This window comes from Neofelis nebulosa, chromosome 1 (assembly GCF_028018385.1).
Source record: "Neofelis nebulosa isolate mNeoNeb1 chromosome 1, mNeoNeb1.pri, whole genome shotgun sequence".
NCBI classification, from domain to species: Eukaryota; Metazoa; Chordata; class Mammalia; order Carnivora; family Felidae; genus Neofelis; species Neofelis nebulosa.
In genome coordinates, this window is record NC_080782.1 from 95368421 (window position 1) to 95389381 (window position 20961).

The following is a 20961-nucleotide window of genomic DNA, read 5'->3' on the forward strand; positions in this document are numbered from 1 at the left end:
GACATCCTTTCCACAGAGGGTCCATAAGGGGATTCCCAGAACTGGAAAAAAAATCTCAAGCTGAAACTTTTCCAAAGTAGCCATACCTGTATCACTCTGAAAGGCAAGTCTGAGAGCCATTAGAACAGATATACCAAGGTGATTCTCAGCTCAGGGACAGGGGAACAAAGACATCACTACAGGACAGACAACTGATCACCATGCTTTTCCAAAGCCAGAAACGCCCAACATCCTACCTTTTTAATCTTCTTGATATCTGGATCCTCATCCTCTTGATTACTTTGGTAAGGCCTCATTCGTTCCTTGGTTTTATTAAGAGCGATAATCTATAACACAAAATTGGCCCATTTCATGATTTGGGAAATACCAGCTTATAGCCATAACTCACAGGAGGTAATGCCTACAAGGTAGCTTAGGAGGTCCTCAGGAAACTTTTACTTTTTATGCATCCTTCCTTCCACTGGTTCTGAGTCAAGGAAAGAATGAACTTCACACCAAGTCTGTTCAGTTATGTTGCCAACAAAGGTGCTTATAAGAAGCAACTGTGGAAAGTGTGAACTGGGATCTGGGTTAGGAGAAACGTTAGCCCCAAATTTGGCCCTGACTGCCAGTGATGACTAGGCCAAGGCCTTCGGGGGGAGCTGAGTGACATAGTGCTTGCCAATCTTGCCCAATGGCAGCTGCCTGTAATGCCCTGGGGTCCCCAAATGCAATGACATTCAGCCCAGAGCTCTTGCTTCCCATAATCAGCCTGCAGCCTTCCACACAGGTACACAGAGTACAGCAGGCTCACAGGATTCCTTGGGAAAATGGTAACTGCAAACGGAACTTCAGAGTCCTGGGGTTGATCCAAGACAACCAAGAAAGGTGAAAAGGTAAAAAGGAGTGAAATGATCCAGGATCTCCTTATAGCTCCAACTCAGTTATGTAGTTATGTAGTTATGTGACCTGTGGGGCAATTCAAAACCAGATGGCTGCCCAAATACACTTAGCAACAAAAATCACTAGCCTACTGCTCAATTGCAGGCTCTTAGAAAGGTAAGAACCTACGCAACCTTACCAGCAAGCATTTGAAAAGTTAAGAATCATAATTGCTTCCTCTGACCTGTCTTTACATTTTGTCACCAGTAACAAATACACACTCTGCCATTTTCTGGCAGAGAAGTAGGAAAATAAAAGGAGTAGAAAATAAATTATGGCTCCTGACAAGTGACCACACAAGACGTACCTGCTACTGACAGTTTGGGGCTGCAAAATCTATATTCAGACTAAAATAGAACATAGTGAAGACAGATAAGCATGCCCAAATAAATATTGGGGAACATTGCTTGGTGCTGAGTTTCTCTTGTGGAGTAAATGCCACTTAGCAGACAAGCATCTGCTCTGGCTTACTGTGGCAAAGAGAGAACACAATAATTTTGTCTTAAATTATAGTGCCTGATATAGTCTTTTAAAATGCAGGTTTGCTAAGTTTTCTGTTGTTGTTTTCACTCTATGAGATTTCAGGGTTGAATCAGGAAGTTAACAACACTAATGATACGGTGAACATGGTCTGCAACTCATCACCAGAGAAGCAATCAGATCCCAGGTGGAATCAAGCTTATACTCATGCTCTGGAAACTGGAGGTGATGTACACAGGCAGAAGGAGGTGAAAACCTCTCACAGGATTCAGTGCGTCTTGGAGGAAGGTATAAGGAAACAAAGAGGAAATCATTGTCCAATGACTGTAAAAGTAACAAGAAAGTTACTTTCCTTGTAACTCAGGGCTGAAGAGGCTCTTAGAACTTACAAATTTCTTGTAACTCAGGCCTGAGGATCCTGAATTGTTCTGTCAATGGGATACAATTAGTAGTAGGTTTCATCTGTCCTATTCTGCTCTTTGAAGCTAAGAAAATGCTAATGCACCTCTAGTCAGAAAGAGGGGGGAAATCTTGTTTTCCACATTCCTCTTCAGGTCTTCAGTTATCGCTTCCCACGAGTAGTAAATAACACTCGGGTACACTTGGGTTTCTATATGTGGACAGAGGCACTTGTGAGCATGGGTGGATCCAGGACCACCACTGAGGCTGGAGATACAATGACCATGCTCTGTTCTCACTTGGGACAATCTCACAATCGGGGGGTGCAGGGCCTCGGAAGTTCACCCTAAGAGGGTGGGGGTGGAGATGGAGGGAGACAGGAATTCCAACTTGAGGAAATGCCTTATACTTCAACTCCAATGTGTTTTTCAAAATTCTAGGGGGAAGAAAGTTGAACTCCTTAGAATAGAGAAGCAGTAAAGTCTTCCTGACTTCATTTCTAGTCCTTCCTTAGTTATCATTTGGGAGTTTAATCTATGACAGATTCACAATTATCATTACTATTATAGTCAATCTAAAAACAGTTACATTTTATAATCAACTTCTGAATATCTGATCAAATGAAGGACATCAGGAGCACAAAATAATTAAAAAGCAGCATATTACTCTGGTATTTTAATATAGTGTATTTAACTAATTCTAACATGGACTAGATTTATTCTAACACAGATTAGTGGTCTGACCATGTACTCGCTGATGGCGAAGGAACCAAGTTTGGGAAGAAAATTTTGCCCTGATAGGCCTTATGTAATTTTGAGGAGATGGCAATAAATGCATAACAATGAGGAGGAATCTAGTAACTGGGAAGTACCTCTGATTTAAGTCTTTCAATTTCTGTATCTTGATCTTCAAGTTGATGCCGGAGTTGGTTAGCTGCAATTTTTTCCGTCTCTACGATCTGAACTAGATGAATGTACTTCTGCATTAACACTTCTCTCTCAATCAAAATGTCTGCATAACTTAAGAGAAAATTACACAGTTAGTCAATGAGATACTGTTCTATGGCAGTTTCATATAGAACAGCATACAGTATATTTTAGAAAGAAACCATAAATGTAGTTTGATGGCTAACTCTGCTTTATGTAAATATTAACTTTGGGCTTGCATTTGGTATCATTTAACAATATACAATTTGAATCATTTTACATATCCCTTACTAAGCTAAGAGTTCATTTAACTATACAGAATTTGGATCATTGCTATTTTACATATCCTTCACTAAGAGGTCATTTAATGATGGCTGCCATTAGCAATTTTGCCATATAAGTCAGAAAAGTGCAAAGGAAATCTATTGTTTCATAAAGAAAAAGATGCTTCTCCTTTAACAAAAAACTGAGGTCTTGAATTGATGGTACACACTTGGTTCCCAGGGATGATACTCAAAAATATTTCATTAGCTAAGTCTCTAGACAATCAGAACAGGCCTGCCCACAAGTAGAATGAGTGAAGCAACCATCAGAACAGGCACTGGCTGGAAGGGACTATGATGACTATACCGGTGACTACCAGCCCTGCTTGGCTTCGTGAGACCATTAACATTTCTTTCACAAATCAACAGGAGCAAAATTTCATTCTAAAAATAAGTGTAGATTCTTGGGCCCTAACACCATCAGCCTCACCTGTTTCCATTTCTTTGGCCAAGTGTGTGGGAAGCCAAAACTCCCTCTTAGATTTTTACTGACTATGCAATTCTGTAGCACCTGGAATTTTGCCTCTAGATCTTGTTGCACTATTTGAGGTGGTAAAATGTATGTTCTCCATTCACGTAATCTTTCCCAAATGATCTGATAATTGTAATAATTAATAATTACTATTTATTGAGTGCCTCAGATGTCCCATATATATTCTCATTTTATCCCCCCAGCAACCCCAGGAGATAGGCTTTATCATCCCAATTGTACACAAAAAGATTTTAATCTTCACAGAGGTCACACAGCTAGTAAGTGGCAAGGTGGGATCAAATCAACATATGTTTGACCCTAAGCCCATGTTTTGTTTCATTTTTTAATGTTTATTTACTTTGGAGAGAGGGAGAGAGAAAGAGAGAGAAAGAGAGAGGGACAGTGTGAGTGGGTGAAGGACAAAGAGAGAGGGAGACACACAATTTGAAGCAGGTTCCAGGCTCCAAGCTGTCAGCACGAAGCCCGATGCAGGGCTCCAACTCACGAACTGCGAGATCATGACCTGTGCGAAGTCGGACGCTTAACCAACTGAGCCACCCAGGTGCCCCGACCCTAAGCCCATGTTCTTAACCACAAGCTAAACTGTTTCTCTAATAAGGAATATCACAATGAATATAAACAAGAATGTTGCAGCAGACATGTCCTGAGATACTGCCCAATCTTCTATTCACTTACCTTTTACCTCTTCGTTGAGAACTTGGGTCATAGTAGCCATGTTTTCACCACAAAATCTGCCCTCATGGCTACATTACACTGGTCTAAAAAGAGGTAACTGGCCCAAGCTAAACCAACTAGAGTCTTTCTCCTTGGAGTCTGGTACTGTATCTCTTATCTGTTTGCTCGAACTGATATGATATAAACTTGGAAACTCTGGTTACCATTGCCAGGTAGCCGTATTTGGCCATATCATGCCAAACAAAGTGAGTCTGCTGAGAAAGAAAATAAGATGTTCAAGAAAACAGACATAAGAGAGACAGAAAGGTAACGACTATCTGTGTTCCTGTCAACTTGCTAGTTTCTGGTTCCTGACGCTCATGTTAATTGAATATAATTTTTACTCTTGGGTTCAGTGAGATATTAAAATTTCTGTCTAATAAGTTCTCTGCAACCTCAACCAGTTTGAAATAGGTTTGTGTTACTTAGAACTAAAAGAGTCTTAGGACAATTCTAAAATCACAATTTTAGTTCAATGATCTCAACATCCTCAGCACTTACATCATGTGTGCTATTAGTGTTAGAAAAAAAACATAGTGTCAGCAATATTTTAAAGTCACTTGTTCTAAGAAATCACCCTAAGAGAGTAGAAAGAAAGGCTGTGTGAGTGGGAGGAGGTTAAAAAAAGAAGAAAAAAAAGAGCAGAGTCTTCAGAGAGATACGCTTTTAGGAACTTTAAAAGGAGAAAATAGTAATAGAACATGAGAAAAGTAGCTATTATAATAAAAATTATGCCCTTTTCATCATTTTATCAGAAATATTCCAAATTTATTACTAATATATCAAATTGGTATTAGGTAGCAAAACAGTATTTTTTTTTTCTCTTATAAAAAGTCCAGTCCAGATTGTGTGGATGAGTTCATGCAGACTCATTACCCACATCTGTCTCCCTTCACTTCCAAGGCCTCACTGAAGTGCTAGGAAAATTATTTTCTGTTTAAAGAATGAAACCATAACAGCATTATAAAACAGGAAAATATGCCATCAACAGACCAGAAGTTTTAAGAAATTCCATGAAGAGGAAAACCAAGTAGAATCCGAGTGGTGGGAAATTGAGAGCAGAGGAAACCACACAAGGAGACACCTCGCATAAGCACGCTTCCCACCAAGGTGGCCAGAGCTCCAAAGTTGGAATCAAAACATTCAAAGAAATGGAGTAAGGGGTGATCATTTCATTAAACAAGTGCCTTCACAACATCTGCATGTTAGACTCCTCCTCTTCCCGACTCCCAAAGTAAAGAAATAAAAGGCACAACTGGCAGTAGTGACATGCCCTCAAGTCACAGCCCAGGATCTGCTCTCTGTAGGAAAAGGACCACGTCCTAAAGAAAGCTCCAAATGAGGATGCTAGACTCAGAAAGAACAAAGCTTGACTTTACACCAGACATCCACTGTGGACAGAGAACCAGAAAAGGGTCAGCACTAAGAGGGACCAGGAGTGAAATACATGTATTCTTTTTCTATTGTGAACAAATTACCACAAGCTCCCTTGTTCAAAACAACACGTGTTTCTTATCTCACAGTATCTGTGCATCAGGGGTCCAGGCTCAGTTTAGCTGGGTCCTCAGCTCAGAGACTGACACGCCTAACACTGAGGTGTCAGTCAAGGTACATTCTCACCTGGAGGCTTGACTAGGGAAGAACCCACTTCCACGTTTATTCAGATTGTTGGGAAATTCATTTTCCTGAAGGTATAAAACTCATGGAGCTTGGAGAGCATCTCTGACCCCAAAGATCTCTGACCCCAGTCTCTCCTTGAGGGCTTCCAACTGATTAAGTCAGGCCCACCCAGGAAAATCCCATTTAATTAACTCAAAGCAACAGATTTTTAGGATCATAATTACGTCTGCAAAATCCCTTTTCCTTTGCCACATAATGTAACCTAATCAAGGGGGTGACCACTCGGCATGTTTGTCATTTACTAATGGCTAATAGCAAATCGCAGGTTCCACCTGTACACACTGAAGGGTACTGGAATTACACAAGGGGGAATTCTAGCCAGCCTCCCCAGTGCCTGCCCACATACCTGAAAACGAAGTCTGTATAAGTGACACAGATGTAAACACAGGCCAGCTACCTATAATAACCCACAAGGTCCTTCATTTAGAAGGAAAGATCACTTGAGACTTGGAAAAACCAACCCCCAAAAGAAAGGCCTCTGCAATTGGCAGTAGTACCTAAGACAGCCCTTAGTGATTCCTTCTTTCTGGTATTCATACCCTATGTAACCCCTTTCTCTTCAGTGTGAGATGGACCAGGGTGACTCACTTCCAAGGATTAGAATATGGCAAAAGTGATAGAACGGCACTTTCAAGATCAGTTTACAAGGAGACTCTGGCTTCCCTCTTGCTTACCTTCTCTTATTGTCCTACTGGTTTGTTCTGAGGAAGTCTACACCATGTTAAGAGCTGCTGTATGGAGAGGTCCACATAGGCAGACACTGAGAGAGGCCTCTGGCCAATAGCTGATGAGGACAGGACCTGAGGCTTCGATGCAACAACTGATAAGGAAGTGAATCTTGCTAACAAACATGTGAGCAAACTTGGATGTGGATCCTTCCTCTTTGAGCCTTCAGATAAGACCTCCAAACTGTTGCCTTATGAGAGACCTTCAGGCAGAGATGCCCAGTTAATTCCTGACCCACAAACACTGTGGGAGGACAATAAAATGTTTGCTGTTTTAAGCACTGTGGGGTAAGTTGTTAAGCAACAATACATAAATAAATACAGCCCCAAATGAACAAACAGAAAATATAATAAACAAACAGGATAATCCAAACAACAGAGATATATTACCTTCAGAGAGATATGGAAGGATATTAGAGTCATAAGGTAACAAGGGGCTGCTATGGAAAAGAAGGAACTAGGTAACAAGAAGAGTTCTTGGAAACAAAAAATGATTATTAAAATTTCACAGGTCAATGAATGCGCTAAGTGATAAAGCAGACACGATTGAAAACTAAGCTAGGTGGCTGGAGACAGAAAGAACACTGAACAAGAACAACAAGAAGAAAAACACAAAGAGATTGGAAATAGGGAAGAAAACCTGAGCAAAAATGAGTATAGATCCAAGAGATCTAATATCTACCTTATGGGAGTTCCAGAATGGGAAAAAACAGAGATTGTGATGGGGAAGAAATAAGCAAGAAATGGAAGAAAACTTCCCTGAACTGAACACAGCACAGTTCAAAGAGAAAGCATAATCTAAATGCCAGACAGGATAAATGAAAAAATTTCATACCCTGATACATCCTGGTAAAATATTAGAGCTCTAAGGATAGGGAAAAATTATAAAAGCCTCCAAAGAGAAATCACAATTTATCTAAAGAAAGCAAGAATCAAGATGACATACTTGTAATCAGTTACCTGGGACACTAGATCACAGTAGAGAACTGAAGAAAAAGTCTGAACCCAAATTCCTACACCCAGGCAAGTGCCAGTTCAAGACAGAAGCAGTTTACTAACAATCACATTTACTATCAGAGAAAAATTATGAGGAGGCTCTCCAACCAAACAAAACAGAATACAAAGACAAGAGTTAACATGGAATGCAAGAATACAAGCCCGCAGAAGTAATAAAAAAAAAATGCTAGAAAGAAATTAAAATATTCTCCTTCAAAAAGCAAGGACTCAACCGCATGATTATATTTCGTTCTCCATGGTATCAAACACCAGTCTTAATACTTTGGAAAATATTTATAAAACCATGGTTTTTTATTTTGTTTTCTTTCATTGGTTTTTTATTTTGAGAATCAACAGAGGCTTAATTAAATTTAGGAACAGAAGGTAAATGTTTAAAAGTTTATAAATAGAGAGTAAATAATAAAGTATTAAAACCTCAGTTTGTGGAAAGAAGAGAACAATAAAGAAAGACACATTAAATGTCTTAATTTACTTACCTTTCATAGCAGAGACTCATTACACGCTTCTCAAAGTTGATAAAGAGAGTTAATTATATTATTTTAAGACATAAACAACCAATTTAAAAGCCAAGAATATGTAAGTAGCAAAAACTGAGGGGACAAAGGGAGAGTAGGTAAATGGTTTTGTAAGGGTGTTAAATTCTTCATCTTTATAGCGGGGAACCAATAATAGGGCCCAAAGTCATTAAATCAAGAAGTTAAGGACATCATGGAATATAATATGTGAATAATTAATAGCGAGAGAGAAAAGGACGTACTTAATCAAAGAGTAAAAATTGTTTATCAAATTTGGTCAAGAGTTTGGGACACCTGGGTGGCTCAGTCAGTTGAGCATCTGACTCCTGATTTCAGCTCAGGGAAATGGGACTGAGCCCCATGTTGGGCTCTGCACTGACTATGGAGCCTGCTCGAGATTCTCTCTCTCTCTCTCTCTCTCTCTCTCTCTCTCTGTCTCTCTCTCTCTCTTCCTCTGTCCCTCTCCCCCACTGGCGTGCTCTCTCTCTCAAATTAAAAAAAAAAAAAAATTGGTCAAGAGCTTCAGGAATGATAATATTCTGTACCGGCAAAGATAAGACAAAAGGGGTACTCTGTACCAGAGCGAGACAGTCTAGGAGACAACATCACAGTAAGTATCAAGACAGCTTAAAATGTCATCCTTTGTCATAGTCGTTTCAAGTATAATAATCTAGCCCAAGGAAAATAAACAGTGACTTGCACAAATATGTATAAAAAAACAAGATTTTCATTCATTAAAACAAATGTAATAAAACCGAATCTAAATATAGATGCATATAATATGAAAGTGATGAAACAATGGAATGATACAAGCCATTTAAAGTCATATTTTAAAAAATGGTTAACATAATGGAACGTACTCAAGACCCACTAATAAATTAGCAAAAAAACCCCCAGAAGATTAAAGTAAATATAATTTGTACATGTACATGTGTTAGAGCAATGACAGGTGATTTTTAATTACTTCTTTTGTGCTTTTCTGTATTTTGCAACATCTCTACATTATTAAGTGGCAAAAAGAAAATACGTAAATCCTAATGGCAGTTATTTACTCTGTGAGGTGGGCTTCTGTAACATGTAGTAGTTTCTTTATATGTTCCTGTGACTCCAAATTCACTCTTCAGTATGTACTGAATGTTGTTATATACCCAAAACTGTTCAAAGCATTGGAGACAGGAGTAAACAAAATAGGAAGAAAAAAAATCTGTGCCCTCATGGAATTTACATTGTAGTAGGGAGCAAGAGACAATAAAATAAATTTTCAAAATATATAGTATGTTACGTGATGATTAGTACTTAAATGAAAAAGCAGGGCCAGGGGAGTAGGATAGGAAGTGGGGGAGACGGGGGTTATAATGTTAACCAGGCTGTGAGAGAGGGTCTCCCTGAGAAGATGTTATTGGAGTCATGACCTGAAGCTGTGAGCCATGTGGCTAGCTGGTTGGAAAAGCATTCCCGTTAGAGGGAATATCATGTGTGAAAGCCCCGTAGTGGGAACAGGCCTGGGCTGCCCGAGGAAAGGCAGAGTGGCTGGTTTACTGGAGGGGAGTAAGATGAGAGGCAGAAGAGGGAACAGGATTCTAAACCATGCAAAGCCCTGTGGACCAACATAAAGTCTCAGGTTTTCACCATGAATGAGATTCAGAGCTTTGATTGGAGGCATGGCAAGATCTGACATTCGAACAGGATCACACTGGCTGCAGTAATGGGAAAAGACAGAGGTGGGGGGTGGAGTGCGAGGACAGAAAAAGGAAGACCAGTTGGAGGCTCCACAATAATCTAGGCAAAGATATTAAAGATTAGCTCAGCACCTGACATGGGGCCTGGCACAAAACAGGCATTCACATAAAGGTCATTGCTAAATGAAAAATAGTTACCTAAGATAATTTACTCTGCACGTTGTATTTTTCTTCACATAATAATTTTCATTTTGCATAATTGTCAAGTCATTCAATTTATTTAATTGGTTCTCTCTAGTTCACTACTCTTACTGGTGTGTCTACTTCACTTTATACCACAGGGCTTTCCTTATATATGCCACTAGTAAGTGGATTGTGCAAATCAACTGGAAATGCTTCCTTCGATGTAGGAATTTTCAGAGCAGTGGTATTTCTATTTTACTATATCTCCAATGTATCTTCTATCTGATTAAATTTTCCAGTTGCTCAAGTTTAAGAATTTCTGCCTGATTTATTTATTATTTGTGATTGTTTTTAATTTCGTGTGTGTGTTGTTTAGTTTAACTTCCACCAGGGGAGAAAATAGTCTCTTCGCTGCCAAGTGAAATAATAAAATTAAGCCATATAAATCAACATGATGAAAGCCAAATTCATGTGTCCAGTACTAACAGATGGCAAGTCTGAGGTATATATAGGAGAGTAAAATATTCATGTGTAATATGTATAATCAAAACCAAAACACCACTATTCCATATGGGAGAAAAGGAAGCATTCCAATAGAATCCTAAAGAGTCTAGAGAAGTACAGCATAATAGCATAGGCCTTAATTATTTTTATAGAAGAGTAAAAATTATATTAGCTTCACAAGAAATGGTTAGATGAGCCAGACCCTCATCCTACTTACTTTGATTGAAGACTTATTTGCTAATGAAATAGATAGATAGATAGATAGATAGATAGATATGCTAATGAGATATGTATAATGAGAACTGTAATAAAACCCAAACTAAAAACTCATAGGTGACTGAAGAAAAACTTGCACCAGCTCCAGGATTATGATCAATTTTACTGAGAAAACTCTTTTGAATCAGCATTTTTCATATCAGGGGGAGCATGATGTCTTTGGGAATTGGGAAAAACCAGTCCTGGATAACGGCAGTACAGTTCCCATCTAGACAGTATTTGTGCACTGACAGCAGCCGACTTATCTACACAAGACTGTGCCTCCGTAGATTTACTCACGGGCACTTCAGCATTGCTATTATCCACTTTTTCTGGCTTTCAAATTCTCTTACATCAATGGTTCTACTCCACTGGTTAATCAGTATTTGTTAGCTGTCACATTAGGGTAAGTTTCTAACCCTATATCACCCCCAACAATCTTTTCTCTCTCTACTGATAGATAGGCTCTTTTCTCCTAAGCTTGCCTCCTTTACAATGAATGGAAACACAAGCATCTCCATTAGAAGAGATTAAAAAGAGGAATAAAATTTAAAGACTAAAACTCCCTGAGTACTGATGCACAGGGGCACTTGTACCCCAATGTTTATAGCAGCACTCTCAACAATAGCCAAATTATGGAAAGAGCCTAAATGTCCATCAACTGATGAATGGATAAAGAAATTGTGGTTTATATACACAATGGAGTACTACGTGGCAATGAGAAAGAATGAAATATGGCCTTTTGTAGCAACATGGATGGAACTGGAGAGTGTGATGCTAAGTGAAATAAGCCATACAGAGAAAGACAGATACCATATGGTTTCACTCTTATGTGGATCCTAAGAAACGTAACAGAAGCCCATGGGGGAGGCGAAGGAAAAAAAAAAAAAAAAAAAAAAGAGGTTAGAGTGGGAGAGAGCCAAGGCATAAGAGACTGTTAAAAACTGAGAACAAACTGAGGGTTGATGGGGGGTGGGAGGGAGGGGAGGGTGGGTGATGGGTATTGAGGAGGGCACCTTTTGGGATGAGCACTGGGTGTTGTATGGAAACCAATTTGACAATAAATTTAATATATTAAAAAAAATAAATAAAAAATAAAAATAAATAAATAAATAAAAAAGACTAAAACTCCCTGTTCTAAATATTGCTCCTTCTTTCCAGTTCACAGTTAGTAGTTCATTATTTAAACATTTGACTAACTATGGGGCATATGGAAAGTTGTCAATAATCCTTTCCAAAACACAATCTAATATAAAAAACAAGCAAAATATTGCTGTAAGCAAATATAACAGAAAGTCAATAGTGGTAAAATCATCATTTTGGGGCAGAGAAATTTTAAGGAACATTTATTTCTAAAAAAAATATATTTTATAGTGCTGTATTATAAAACTGAAGAAAATTGTATTGATGACTCTTTCTTAACACTGATGCTTTTATTTCTTTACAAATAAATGTGCAGAATAGTATTGGTAGAATTCTCTTTATGATCACAAAAAATTCTTTAGCAAGAGCATATATCTAACTATATTCATTAAGCCCAAATGGATTAAAGGAGTTTACAAATTCTCATATTCAATATCCACTACAAGGACTCCAAATAAAATAGCAATGGAAACAAGTGTTGGTGAGGATGTGGAGAAATTAAAACTCTCATAAATTGCTAGCTAGTGGAAATATAAAATGGTGCAGCCACTATGGAAAACAGTTTGTTGGTTCCTCAGAAAGTTAAACATAGAGTTAACATATGACTTAATAACTCAACTCCTATGTACACCCAAGAGAATTCAAAACATGTCCACAAAAATGTGTACACAAATATTCACAGCAGCATTGTTTACAATAGCAAAAAGTAAAAACAATCCAAATGTTCATCAACCAATGAATGGGTAAACAAAATGTGGTACACTCATACAACGGAATAGTATTCCACCACAGAAAGAACAGAGGATTCATTATGCTATTACAACACGGATGAACTCTGATGACATTATAAGTAAAAGAAGCCAAACACAAAAGGCTTGTATGATTCCATTTATACAAAATGTCCACAATGGGCAAATCCAGATACAGAAGGTAGATCAGTAGTTGGCTAGGGCTAGGGAAAGCAGGAAATAGGGAGTGAATGCTAACAGATATTGGGGTTTTGAGGGGTGTTGAAAATGTTCCAGAATCAGAGAGTGGGGATGGTTACACAGCCTTGTGAATATACTAAAATCCATTAAGTTGTATGCTTTAAAATGGTAGGTTTTATGGCATATGAATTATATTTCAGCTTTTTAAGTATTTTTTTAAAGCAATGGAACAACCTCCCCACCAAAAGCAATATTTGCACTGTGTCATAATTCAAAACTCTGCAAAAAATAAGTACAGGGCAAAAAAAAAAATGGTGCAAGGGAATTTAGAACAAATACAAACAGATATTTTTTTTCATACAAAAAGCTCATAAACAAACTGATAAGAAAAACACCAAGAGAAAAAACAAGCATTGGACATGAGATGCCAATTCATATAGGAAACATAAACAAATATTAACAATGGCAAAAAATAGTCAATTTCACCAACAATCAAGGAAATTATCATTACACCAAGATACCATTTTTTACCCATCAATATAATACAAATTTTTCAAAAAAATGATTCCAGCTTTTTCATGTCTTAGCAGAGGGAGATTAAATTGGTACCCACATTTCTGAAAAGCAATTTGCCACTGTGCCAGAAGCAGGAGATAAGAGGTGAGCAACAGATTTGTGTTGAAGGAATTCAGACTGACAGAGAGCAACAGACATAAACAAATCAATACAGTAATTTCAAAGGTACTTTAAAAGAAATAAAGGGTTGCAGTAGGGGCCCAAAGAAGGGAATGATCAGTCCTTTCTACAGGGGAAGGAAGTGGCCCAGGGAGGGTAATGCAGATGAATGAGAGCTGAGTCTCTCTGTTTAAAACTTTCTATACTAAGAAGTCAATTGAATATAATAACCAAAATTACTAATACGAAACCTGGAGTTCTACCAGGCACGTATGTTCTTTTCAGAAAGGCACTCTGGTCCCCTGTGGAGGATGGATTAGGAGGCAAACTTAGAAGAGAGACAGGTGAGGTGGCTGAGCAGTAAGCCAGGCAACCACTGTCGGCACAGGAATAGAGACCAGATGTTCCAGGGTTCAAATCCACATCTGGCTGAATGGACGTGAGCAGTGAGGGCAGAGGGTACAGGATGGCATCCTGCTGGCTTGAGTGACTGAGTATATGTGTACAGGGGACTATACTCTGGTAGGAAGAAGGGGAGGCGGAAAAAAATTTGAGTTTAGCACCCAGGGGGAGGGGTATACAGTTAGGTCAGTATAGAAAGATGGTTCTACACATACTAGAGGCAATACATCTTCCTAATTAAGTACATAGGTTTCAGAGTTAGCCTGACCTGGATTTGAGGATCAGCTCTGCCACTTAGTAGACTGGTGATCTTTGGGATGTTATTTTATCCTCTAAGACCTCAGACTCAATTGAACCACCGATTTCATGGGCCGTTGTGACTGTTCAGTGAGAAGGGAACATGGAGCACTTAGCACGGTACCCAGCATTAACGAAAGCATGGGGAAAGGGTGACTCCATCCACCTGGGGGAAGCCTTGGCAGTGGATGACTGGTGAGGAGAGAAAGGAACAAGGGCACAGAGCAGTGACATTAAAGAAAGGGACAGAACACAGGGGACAGTGAAAGAGGAGAAGAAATGATCAAAGGAGTAGAAGAATCAGGAGTGATGTCCTAGAAGCAAAAGGAAAGAGAATTTCAAGAGAAGATTTAGGTCTCTACATAATGATGTTTAAAACAAACAAACAAACAAACAAACAACCTCTTCAGGAGGCATCTGGGTGGTTCAATTTGTTAAGCACCCAACTTCAGCTCAGTTCATGATCTTGCCATTCATGAGTTCCAGCACTTGCATCGGGCTCTGTGCTGTCAGTACGGAGCCTACCTCAGATCCTCTGTCTCCCCCTCTCTGCCCCTCTCCTGCTCACACTCTCAAAAATAAATAAACATTAAAAAAATAATAAAATAAAAAACAACCTCCAAATTAGTGTGAAAGGAAGGTTGAGAATAATATGAATAGTCAGTAAAAGAGTATGTAATATTACCTATCTTATCTATTTATCTAACAGATATGCAAATGTATGAAAACACTAAGCAGGAGACTGTTACCAGTAAATACCTTTGAGGAATAAGTGAGCTTGGGGAATGTGGGGAGGGGAAGGAGGAGCATATGAATGGAATAACTTTTTACTCTCTCTACTTTTCATTGTTTGGATTCTTTCTTTCTTTCTTTCTTTCTTTCTTTCTTTCTTTCTTTCTTTCTTTCTTTCTTTCTTCCTTTCCTTTCCTTTCCTTTCCTTTCCTTCTTTCTTTTTTTTTATTAGAGAGGTTGCATTTATGTACTATTTGTGTAATTAAAAAATAAATATTACTGGAAAGTTGAAGTTATATAAGGAAAGAAAAGCTTTGGAAAGACGCTGTTGACTCAGGTAACAACAGTTTCTGTGTGGTGGGGACAGAAACCCATCACAAAGGGCTGGAAAAGGAGCAGGAGCTGCATGAGGAAGGAGAACAACCCAAGTATTTCTTCAGGAAGCCTGTCTATGCAGCAAGAGAGGGCAGCTGGAGGAGGATGCGGGGCCAAGGGAGGGATTTTAATTTCTTGTTTCAAGGTGGGAGAGATTCAAAGAGAATCTAAGAATACAGGAAAAAAGCCAGAGCCGGCTTGGTAAACAGATGGGATGTATAAGAAAGGGAATAACGGATGGAGCAAGGGAATCAGAGGGAAGAGGCTCAAGGCAGAAATTTGCCTTGAAGCAGCACTAGTTCTTGGGGCAGCCAAGAGCCTGTTGGGGGGGCGCCCCCTGCAGGCGGGCTGGGGTTCATGTGCAAACAGACAGAGCGCCTGTTCTACTGCAAGCTCCTGGTGCCGTGCAAACAAACTGAAGAAAAAACTGTGAAGAGCAGGAAAGAGAACCAGCAGGTGAAAGTATTAACCAAAGGCTGAAAATAAAGAAATTCAAGCCCAACTTTTCCCTGTAGAAAACAATTTCTACCATCTCATCAAGTGAAATCTTTCATAGTTGGCAGACACATTATCCCTTTTCTCTCTTTCTTTGCAGGTTCTAAGAAAGTGCTGACGTCTCTTTCATCATGCCCAATCTGGAGGCAAAGGCCTGACAAAACTTCTTATTAAAAAAATATATATATCAAATGAACAAAATCCATATCTTCAGCTTTAAAATAGCAATAGTAGTGATAGTCTTATTATTACAAGAAGAATACAAAATATAGCTTTAGGCTATGACATCACTGTCCATTTCTGATTTTCTAGTCCTGTCAGTTCACCGTGATACACAAAGCGTTTTCAGCTTTGTTTTGATTTGTGAATGATTTCTCCCTGCACATATATTATATAAAGAGCTGATTTTATGGGGATGATATGATACACACAGTGGCCTTTAGTGTTGGGATAGATTTTATAATATACACTTCACTCTAAATTATGCCTCCATCCAATTAAAAGGATGAGGTTACAGGCACTAGGTGTCTGGAGCAGTTACCATGATGGCTTGTGTGTGTATGTGTGTGTGGTTGTGTATGCTGTGTGTTTTGTGTGTGTGTGTGTGTGTGTGTGTGTGTGTGTGTGTGTGTGTGGTGTATGTTGTGGGGGAAGGGGGAACAGATTGATAGAGGGGGAAAGAGAGAGAACATACAACAGACTGCCTGAGGCACATGTCATCAAAAGGACTACAGATAAAAACAGACCCAAGAGGCTGGATTAGAGCTTTCTTTAGTGGACAAAAGGATAAGACTTAACTGAAAGACTTAACTGGAGGATTAAGTCTCTATGCTCGTCAAGTTCAGGACTGACAGGATGAGGGAATGGGTGCTGTCAAACCCTTGCCAAACTAAATCTGACATGAGCTTTATAGAATGGAAGCACACACTGAATTCCTCTTCCCTTACAAATGCCCTCCCCACTGAAAAAAGCCTAAGATCCACCTGCCATATGCACACACCAAGAGGAGGGAAGACTGTCAAGATAGGAGTTTGAGCAGAGTTTCAGTTAAAAAATTAGAAAGCAGGGGAAAGGTACGGTGGGACAGTCTCAACCACTGAAAGCATAAGCCATACGTTTGCAGGGAGGAAAAAAGGAAAAGCTGTGCACATTCTGTGGCTCACTGTACCAGGCGCAATATTCTCCACCTCTCCAACTTTTCAAAAGTCTTCCTCTAACCCCAGCTTTGGTAGAAACTCAAAGCCAGCTTTCCCCTCAGAACATACCTTACTTCTCCAGTAGCTTTGGATACTCATTTTCTCCTATCTTCCCTAGCAAGGGCAAGGAGACCCCTCAGAATCACACGGCTCCTCACTGCCCCTTCCAGGCAATCAAACCCTCCAATTCCCCTCAGAGGTCCCTCCTGACCAGTGCTCACCATCTTGGCCCCACGAACCTGCTTTCATCCATCATTTCTTCTCCCAGTAAGTGACACTATCCATGCTAGGGCCCTGAGAGATGTGTTAGATATCATCCTGGTCTAATACTGCCCACATCCAGGTGGTCACAAAGTCCTCTGAAGTCATCCCCCACCCCATCTCTGGAATACTTTCTAGCTCTCTCTTCTTAACTGTCATAGACCAGGTCCTTCAGGTCTTATGCTTAGACCAGCATGGGGAGAGCTTTGGTATCTCTGCACACCTAGATCCTCTTCCAGGCCATAGCTACCTTCTACCTGCCGAGACTTCGCTTGGTCCATGTTGCAGAGGATAAAAAGTGGAGACACAGTGCTGTGTATGTTGTCTTTTCAGTCAGTGAGCCCTAAGGACCCGCAATTACCTGGGTCAATGTTTTTGACCATCCTAATGTCAATGACTAAACCAACCACGATAGACAGATACGGCCAAGAAGACAACAACAACAAAAATCAGATTATTAGGAATGTCCAAAATTCCATACCCAACTAGCAAACCACTTATGGAATAAACATAGACTTCACTGCTATTAAAATGCTCTGGCCTCAGCTCATCCAGACAAAAACATGACTGAGTCTTGCTAGCAGCTTCCCATGAACTGGTGCCAATAATATGTGATGGAATGATATTTTAAATGTGCCAGTGTTCTAGAAAGTAATATTGGCCAACTTCAAAAAAAAAAAAAAAAAGTAAGACAAGTTTTCTGGACCACATCAGAGCTTCAGAATGAGAATGTAATTTCCACAAAGATTTTTCCTTGGGCCAGATCTAAGGGAGAAAACATGCAATTCAACATCCCAGAAAAGGACCCAAAGATCCTCTGAAGGCAAACTGGAGCAAGTAGATTCATCTCGGAGGTACAATAAGCCAGCAGCAAGAATGTGATATCTGTGGCACACAAGGACAGCATGCCCAAGCCAGTTCTGAAAAGACATCCCAGTAAAACAGCAGAGACGAGGAAAAGGGCTCTGAGCAGTCCCTGTTTCTACGTAGTGTCTGCAGGGAGCTCAAAAAAAATTAGTCTCAGGCTAAAATAGCCATCAGTTAGTCAAAAGCTCAGACTTTTAAAAAGAGGGATTTAAAAAAAATGTAATTATTGACCATTTTCTATTAAAAAGGCAGTGGCACCAAATTAACGCTCTAAAGGTGAAATATTTAGTCATCCAATCAGTTGTTTAATTAGCACAATGCCAAGCAAAACTGGCTGACAAATTCCTTCTCTGAATCAGCTTCATTTACTTTCTGGCTCTGCACATGTATGAACAGTCAGAATGAATTTCACAAATCCAAGTTCACACCAAAAACTCAACTTAATGAAACTTAAATGAAAACGTTGTTATCCTCCCGATTTATAAAACAGAAAATGTAAGAAGCATCTCAATGCAAAAAGTCAAATGTAAGAACTCAAGTATAAAGCAGTCTGATTAAAAAGAAATCATCAAAGACCCCAGTCCTGGGCCTCAAATCAAAGGAAAAGCAAATCTAATGGACCAAAAAGGCAGGACATTTTAAAAAAAAATCAATTATTAATTAAATCTTCAAATCCACAAGAGAATTCTTATCATTCGGTCTCCTAAATCACCAAAGTGATTTCTAAAGTCTACGTTTCTGACAAGATCACACGAGCCCTGGTTTCGATCATATGTCAATCAACACCAAATACTGACCCACTTCCACGTATATGACAAAGTTCCCATAGCATAGAAAAATAGTGATTTAAAAATGATTTAAAATGGGGCGCCTGGGTGGCTCAGTCGGTTGAGCGTCTGACTTTGGCTCAGGTCACGACCTCATGGCTTGTGAGTTCGAGCCCCGCATCGGGCTCTGGGCTGATAGCTCAGAGCCTGGAGCCTGTTTCGGATTCTGTGTCTCCCTCTCTCTGCCCCTACCCTGTTCACACTCTGTCTCTGTCTCTCTCAAAATTAAATAAAACATTTTAAAAAAATGATTTAAAATAATTTTAAAAATTAGATTTAAAATCTAACCATTTTTGAAGGAATCCATACTCTGTATTTGGTCCAACATGGTATTTGCTCAGCAACCACAGAGGCATTCTAGGCTACTACGAGTATCTGGCTTTTCTGGAGTGGAAAAAAAAAGGGGGGGGCAAATACACACGTTTTAACTTATTTATATCATTTTAATTCCCAGGTAGGAGAGAACAGAAGCAGTCACAGAGATTGTGTCCAGAAATAACCCAAGCTCTACCTTGCCAACCTGATACTTCTTTCACCTTTGAAGACCCAGCCTTCTTTCTACAGCAAGTCACTGTACTGTAGAGCACAGTCTGGAGCAAAACCCTCAGACAGAAACAGTGAGAGAAAAGACAGCCGAACAGTGTGCCAGGATCACGATGTGGGCAAGCTATCCCCAGGGCCCACTTGGTGAGCAGCATTTGGTCGCCAACCCTGGGCATCTCAGAGAAGTATTCTGAAGAGGAGGGAAGAAAAGGGACTGAAATATTTTGCAAATAACATCTTCTACTCTCAACCCTAACTTCATACTAATCTACCTTCATCTGTGAACAGAGAAAGAGAAAAAGAAACAGAAGAGGGGAAGAGTAAAGAGAGAAGGAGACGATAATAAAGACAGTTACAATAGAAAACACTGGTAAAAGGTTCTGGAGTCAGACTGATGTGTGGGAAGCTCAGCTCTGCAGCGTAACAACTTCGTTTTACATGTTGGCCAATCTGCTTAATAATCATGCATCTTTGTTTTCTCATCTACAAAGTAGGGCTAATAATACCCTGCTGGGTAGTTGTGAGGAATAAACAAAGTATGTAAAGCACTTAGCATGCCGCCTGCCACAGAGGAGGTAGGTGGTTAATATAAAGAAGCTTAAGAAAGAAGAGGAGTGGGAGGGGATGAGACGGAGAGAACTTTCAGAGAAAAAATCTCAAGGGTTAAAGAAGCATCTAAACCCAGAACAAATACCTCATCTTCTTTACAATCAATCTGAAAATATTTCTTGGTCACCTACCACATAATGAGCAACATGCTTCATTCAGAAATGAAGCATCCTCCTCCTTACTCTCCAGGTGCACACAATCCAGCTCAAGAAACAGAAAGCACACGTGCAAAATATGTAAAAAAACAAAAACAGGGGCGCCTAGGTGGCTCGGTCGGTTAAGCGTCCGACTTCGGCTCAGGTCATGATCTCACGGTCCGTGAGTTCGAGCCCCGTGTCAGGCTCTGTGCTGACAGCTCAGAGCCTGGAGCCTGTTTCAGATTCTGTTTCTCCCTCTCTCTCTGCCCCTCCCCTGTTCATGCTCTGTCTCTCTCTGTCTCAAAAATAAATAAACGTTAAAAAAAATTAAAAAAAATATTTAAAAAAAAATAAAAAACAAACAAACAAACAAAAACAAAAACCCACCTCTATTGTGCTAAATTGTTAGATATTCCACATGTACTACTGCAAGCACCGCAGCCATGTGGAGAAGGGGCCTATGAAGGCAACTTGTCCGAGGAGTTTCAGGGTCAGGGGTGGTTAGAGGCAGGAACGGGCACTTCCGAGAAGCAGGGGGCATGTCAGGGGAAGGAAAAGAAGATGTGCCCCAGCTGGAATTTTGTGCCTAAAACACCAGGAATATGAGTAGGCAGTTGGGGGGTGATGAAAGACTGGACGAGGGATGAGACAGGCAGGAA

At 39.7% G+C, this 20961-nt stretch overlaps 1 protein-coding gene across 2 annotated transcripts in view; it reads right to left on the bottom strand.

Annotated features, from left to right (window-relative positions):
* RASGRF2 (Ras protein specific guanine nucleotide releasing factor 2) overlaps positions 1-20961 on the bottom strand; it is a 245496-nt gene that overhangs the window by 145952 nt on the left and 78583 nt on the right. For both annotated transcript variants that reach the window (XM_058728352.1, XM_058728343.1), the window contains exons 3-4: positions 2672-2819; positions 237-326 (exon numbers count right to left, since the gene is read on the bottom strand). In XM_058728352.1, the coding sequence (XP_058584335.1) occupies positions 237-326; positions 2672-2819 (238 nt within the window). The remainder of the gene's footprint in view (positions 1-236; positions 327-2671; positions 2820-20961) is intronic.